The sequence below is a fragment of the Agelaius tricolor genome, unplaced genomic scaffold, assembly GCF_023055355.1.
Source record: "Agelaius tricolor isolate 1412-34295 unplaced genomic scaffold, bAgeTri1.0.p SCAF_40, whole genome shotgun sequence".
NCBI classification, from domain to species: Eukaryota; Metazoa; Chordata; class Aves; order Passeriformes; family Icteridae; genus Agelaius; species Agelaius tricolor.
Genome location: NW_027269300.1, coordinates 144234 through 150278, shown reverse-complemented (window position 1 = coordinate 150278; position 6045 = coordinate 144234). Strand labels below are relative to the sequence as shown.

The 6045-nt window shown below is 54.2% G+C and overlaps 1 protein-coding gene across 1 annotated transcript; it reads right to left on the bottom strand.

Moving 5' to 3' along the window:
* Positions 1-757: 757 nt before the first annotated feature.
* Positions 758-1797, bottom strand: LOC139603663 (olfactory receptor 14C36-like). The gene is made up of 2 exons (XM_071454554.1): positions 858-1797; positions 758-774 (listed from the first exon to the last, which is right to left on the bottom strand). Exons 1-2 carry the CDS (start codon positions 1795-1797, stop codon positions 758-760), a joined length of 957 nt encoding a protein of 318 aa, XP_071310655.1.
* Positions 1798-6045: the final 4248 nt, after the last annotated feature.

Below are 6045 nucleotides of genomic sequence, written 5' to 3'. Positions count from 1 at the left end.
TCCAGGCGCAGGGCCCATCCCAAAGCTGGGCCAGCCACAAAACTGTGCCCATTTCTGTTCATTCCTGCTGTGATAAGGATAGTACAAAATTTTTTACAAAGTGGTTGCATATTCATTTATTTCACCTTAATACAATGTGAGACTCCCTTCTTACACAATTTCTCTGGGTCACACAAGCAGGAGGGATAATTAAGTTGAAGGGGGTGGATAAGAGCATTTCTTTTAATATAACAGAACCAGAAGCAGAAAAAAAATTAAAATACACTTAAGGGCAGACTTGGCCTCTCATGATATGCACTGAGAGCTGCTGACAGAGGAAAGCAGCCTTCTGTGACTTCTTCTGGTGGGTTACCTCTGCTGGAGTCCATGTGCCTACCAAGCCACTCTAGCACTCCCCTCCTTGGCTGGACAGGGGAGAGAAAATATTATGGGACACAAATTGTAGACTGAGATAAGGCAGTTTTCTAGAGCAAAAGGGGAAGTTTTTACATGCACCAGCAATGAGGAAAAACCCCAATAATTTTATTCTCTTCTTCTGTCAGCAAGTGATGTTCAGCCACTTCCCAGGAAGCAGAACTTCAGCGGGTGGAGTTGTTGATCAAGAAGGCAAACACTGTAAATTGAAAATGCCCCCTATTCTTCCTCGTTCCTTAGCTTTTATACCAGAACCAGTATCATACAGTCTGGAATATCCGTTTGGTTTATTTGGATCTCTGGCCTGCTGTCCTTTCCCAGGATCTGACCCACTTACAACCCCTTAATGGAGAGACAATGCTGAGAAACAGCAGGAGCCAAAGCAGGGGTGTGTTTCCAGCTCCTTTGTGGCTCCCAATGCAAAGCACTGTGAGGGCTCTTACGGGACAATGAAAAGGCTGAAAAGCATCCAGTCACAGCTTTCCTGAGAGATTCCTTGAGCTGCTGGTTCCTCAGGCTGTAAATGAGGGGGTTCAGGGCTGGAGGCACCACCGAGTACAGAATTGACACTGCCAGATCCAGGGATGGGGAAGAGATGGAGGGGGGCTTCAGGTGAGCAAATGTGTCAGTGCTGAGGAACAGGGAGAGCACGGCCAGGTGAGGGAGGCAGGTGGAAAAGGCTTTGTGCCGTCCCTGCTTAGAGGGGATCCTCAGCACAGCCCTGAAGATCTGCACATAGGAGAAAACAATGAACACAAAACAACCAAAACCTAAACAGAAAGTGACCACAAGAACCCCAAATTCCCTTAAGCTGGAGTGTGAGCAAGAGAGTTTGAGGATCTGGGGCACCTCACAGAAGAACTGGCCCAGGGCATTGCCATGGCACAGGGGCAGGGAAAATGTATTAGCTGTGTGCAGCAGAGCATTGAGAAAGGCACTGGCCCAGGCAGCTGCTGCCATGTGGGCACAAGCTCTGCTGCCCAGGAGGGTCCCGTAGTGCAGGGGTTTGCAGATGGACACGTAGCGGTCGTAGCACATGATGGTGAGAAATGCAAATTCTGATGCAATGAAAAAGGCAAAGAAAAATACCTGTGCAGCACATCCTTTGTAGGAGATGGTGCTGGTGTCCCAGAGGGAATTGTGCATGGCTTTGGGGACAGTGGTGCAGATCATGCCCAGGTCGCTGAGGGCCAGGTTGAGCAGGAAGAAGAACATGGGCGTGTGCAGGTGGTGGCCGCAGGCTACGGCGCTGATGATGAGGCCGTTGCCCAGGAGGGCAGCCAGGGAGATGCCCAGCAAGAGGCAGAAGTGCAGGAGCTGCAGCTGCCGCGTGTCTGCCAATGCCAGCAGGAGGAAGTGCCTGATGGAGCTGCTGTTGGACATTGCTTCATTTTGGACATTGTGAGCTGTACAAAGAAAACATTGACAATTTGGACAAAGTACCTTGAGTCAATCTTATGCTATTTTATTACACAAGCAATCAAAATTGCTTCTCTTTCTTGGGAAAATTTCATTTACCTTTCTTTTTTTTTTTCTTTTTTTTTTTTGTTTGAGTGTAGGTTTGGGCAGCTAAGTAACTCTGGTTTTTTTAGAACGGACAGAAGTCCTGTCCTGAGCAACGCTCTCAGGCTGAACACTGGGGAGCCCAGAGGAAAAACAGGGCTGCCTGTGCCCCACTGCAGTCAGGCCTGCTGGTCCCACACAGGTGCCCTTTGCTTATTTCACCTTCCTCTAGTACAGGATGTACAAATTTAAAATTGCATTTAAAAAGAAACGTGGCCTTTTTGAAGACTCCAGTTCCAAAATCAATCTCTCCAACTCTTCTCTCTTTCCCTTTGCAGCTGGACAAGATGGGATACCAAGGGTTGGTCTGGCTCTCTGCTGCCTGGAGTCGTGCCTACTGGGAGCTGTTTCTCTCTATCCAAGCCTTGTCCCTGCCAGTGCTGCCAGAGCCCAGCCCAGCCCTGGGGGCTCAGCTCTGCCCTGCAGACCCCTCCCAGCACAGGGCACTGCCCAGGGGCATCTCCCTGGCAGCAGGGCCTTAAGGGCAGGCCAGACAAACAGAGATGCTGCAAGCCAAGGTGCTGCTGCTGCTGTGTGTAGGGAGAGGAGGCTGAGGAGGCACTTTCTGAGGGAGATCTGAGGCCCATCTGCTGCTGCCCAGGCTGACAGTGCAGGAGTCTCAGTGACACAGCCAAAGCTGACAGCCCCTTTCCCTTCCCTTTAGGAGAAAGCTGAGAGCAGCCCTGGCCATGCAGCACCATCTCCAGAGCAGGAGGAATCTGCCCTGATGGGGGTGGCTCCTTGCACCTGGAACTTCTCCCCTGCAGCGTCCATGGGGAGCTGCCAGGCAGGCTGAGAGCTGCCCCTGGCAGGTGGCACATGCCCTGGGCTGGCCAAGAGCCCTGAGGGCTGCAGGAGCTGCTCTGCAGGACAGCCCTGGGCAGCCCTGGCTGCAGCCCCAGCTTCAGCCCCTGCAGCCGTCCCTGGCAGCAGGAGCCGTCCTGCCCTGTCCCTCTGACGGTGCCCAGGGCAGCCCCGCTCTGCAGCACATCCTCCTCCTCCTCCTCCTCCTCCTCCTCCTCCTCCTCCTCCTCCTCCTCCTCCTCCTCCTCCTGCTCCTCTTGTTCCACAGAGAAACTGGGAGAGTCCTCCTGACACATCCCCCAGGCTCTGGGGTGTGCTGGCTTCAGGAGATCCCTCCAGGAGCACAGGGGACATTGCCCTGCACTCACACACTCACCATGCACAGGGCTGTGAAGATCTTTCTCCAGGTGAAGTCTCAGCTCAATGTCTTCCCAATCCTGATTGCCTTCAGCCTGTCTCTGCCTGGCTCCTGTGCCCTCAGTGCCTGCAGGCAGAGCCCTCAGCCCTGCTGGGCTGGGAGAGGAGCTGGCCCTGGGAAGAGCTGTTCCTTTAAAGCTCAGCAGCACAGACACAGCACAAGGACTTTAATGAGCCTCTTGGGGATTTGGTGTTGTTTACATCAGACTCAGTCCCTGAGAGCGTGTTCAAAAAACTTCTCAACAACTCAAAGTAAAATTGAAACTTCAAAGTTTCTTCAAGTGTTAATTTAGACTCCAAATTTTCTTTCGTTTTAATGGGTCCCACTGAGGGACATGCCTGTAAAGTGTCCCCAGGTTCCAGTTAGAGCAGGACACTGGAGGCAGTGATGTGATTCATTAAAAATATATGGATATTGATCTAGTACCCATATCCAACTGTGACAGACAAAGACTCTCTAAGAATTTAAAGTTAGAATGTCTATGTTTATTGCGACGCTGGGCAGCGTGTGGGATAGCAGGGACAAGGAGGCCATGAGGCCCCAGGCCTGCAAGGGTCACTTGTCTCCTGCTCCTGCCTCAGGCCCAGGCCCAGCAGCCATGGCCAAAGTGCTGCCCAAGTTGGCTCTGGCAGGGCTGTCTTGCAGCTGCTGCCCATGCCTGTGCCCTGTGCAGCCCAGGCTGTCCTACGGTGTCCCTGCCCTGCGCCTCTGTCCCTGCAGGCTGTCGGCATCCCCCGGCTGCCCCACCTGGCTGGGCCCTTCCTTTGCTGACAGCTCTGCCTCCTGCCTGCCCACACAAAGCCTGGGGCTGACCCAGACTCATTCTGGGGGATGTGCTGCACCACAGCCCTGCCCTGTGAAGGAAATCCCTCTCTCTTTTTTCCTAATCTTGTCTTCCCCAGGTTTCCATAGCTTGATTTTTTTCTTTCTCTGGCTGTTCTCTAGCAGGTTAAAATGATCCACCCTTCAGTCCCTCCCAGGGCTCTCCTCTGCTGTCCTCAGTCTCCACCCCACTGAGCACAGAGCTCCTCTGTCCCTGTACAGTGCTCACGTGCTTGAGGCCATGGGTGCCTGGACTAGAAGGACGGTTCTTTTCTACAGGAAGGAAACCACAGAGCCCCAGGGTTTTGAAGGCAGATCAGAGGCAGTCACCAGAGGCCAAGGCAAGCCAGACCTGTCTGTCCTTGCAGCTTTTGTCTGAAAGCAACCCTTGGATATTTGCAGAATTTTGGAGGTGGAATTCCATTTCAGCCATGAGTGCCTGGACCAGAATGACAGTTCTTCTCCACAGGAAGGAAAGGGCAGAGCCCCAGTGTTTCAAAGGCTGGTTAGCAGCAGCTCCAAGGAGGCCAAGGCCAGCCAGACCTGTTTGTCTTGGCAGCGTTTGTCTGGGAGCAATCCTTGGATAGATGGACTTTGGAGGCCAAATCCCAGTTTTGTCCATGGGTGTCTGGATAAGAAGGACAGTTCTTTTCCATAGGAAGGAAAGTACAGAGCCCCACTGTTTCACAGGCAGGTGAGAGCTGGAGCTGGCCCTCAGGAAGCCAAGGGAACCTAGACAGTCCGGCAGCTTTTGTCTGCGAGCTGTCCTTGGATATAAGGAATTTTGGAGGCGGATTCCCAATTTTGGCTATGGAAACCTGCACTTGAAAGATGATTTTTCCATGGAAAGAAAAGCAGAGCCCCCCAGTGTTTTGAAGGCAGATGAGAGGTGGCCTCCAAGATGCCAAGGCCACCGAGAGCTCTCTGTTCTTGCAGGTTTCATACAGGAATCATCCTTTGATATAATTGAATTTGGATGTAGAATCCCAATTTCAGCCGTGAACCCTTGGAGGAAAAGGAGAGTTCTTGTGGAGCTCCTGTGGGACGCAGATGGAGAGACAGTTAGCATGACAGTCATGCTACTGAGCTTTATTATCTTGGACAACGACACGCTGATGCCCGGCCCCATCACACTGCAGCTGCTTGAGGTGCTCCTGCCACTCTTTGACCATGTAAGGCTCACTGCCCCCAGCCACGGCCACTGGCTGTCCGCCCGCACACTGTGTCCTGTGCATTTGCAGGCCTGCGCCAAGCTGAGCCCCGTGCAGCCACAATGCTGAGGTCTTTTTTTCTTCCTTCCATACAGAACAATAGCCAGGTGCAGCTGCTCTCCATACTGCTGTTCCGAATGTTGGTGACTCTTCCAGAAAGGGAAAATGAAAAAAAGGCCCTGAAGACAGCCCTGCGCCAGAGCCTGCTGCCCCTCTTCTTCCACTGCCATGATGGCAATCAGCTTGTGGCACAGGTGAGGACTCGTGGGCTGCTGCTGTCCCCCTGGCAGGGGGCTCGGCTGCCTCCTGGCCTGGCGCCTGCTGGGCTGCAGCCTCCTGCAGGCCTTGGCCCAGGGACCCGGGTCCTGCACTCTGGGCTGTGGGGCCATCTCCGCGTCTCTGCTGCTCTCCAGGCTTCTCAGGAATCGCTGCTTTGTGTGGCCAAGTTCCTGAAGAGGAAGGATCTTGAAAGACTGGTGAAGAGCCAGAATCTGTGGAAGTTCAGCAAGTGCCTGGTAAGGAGGGCCTGGAAGCCCCAGGCTCAGCCCAGAGAAGCCCCCTGAGGGCGGTGCAGGCAGCGCCCGGCCCAGGGGCTGAGCCCACGCCAAGCCTTCCCTCCTGCCGCTCTCTCCAGCTGGCAGAAGACAGCAGCAGAGCGGCCGAGCACCTGCGCTGGGCCCTGCCCTACCTGCAGAGCCCACAGGAGTCCCTGCGAGCGGCGGCCATCAGGTTCACGGGTGAGCCACGAGCCCGGGCTCCCTCCCTGGCCCGCCCCGCCGCAGCTCGGCCCCAGCCCCGCCTGCTGCCCCGGCA

Excerpts from the sequence above, each read along its gene's own strand:
- LOC139603663 (XM_071454554.1), bottom strand. The coding sequence starts at position 1,797 with ATGTCCAACAGCAGCTCCATCAGGCACTTCCTCCTGCTGGCATTGGCA.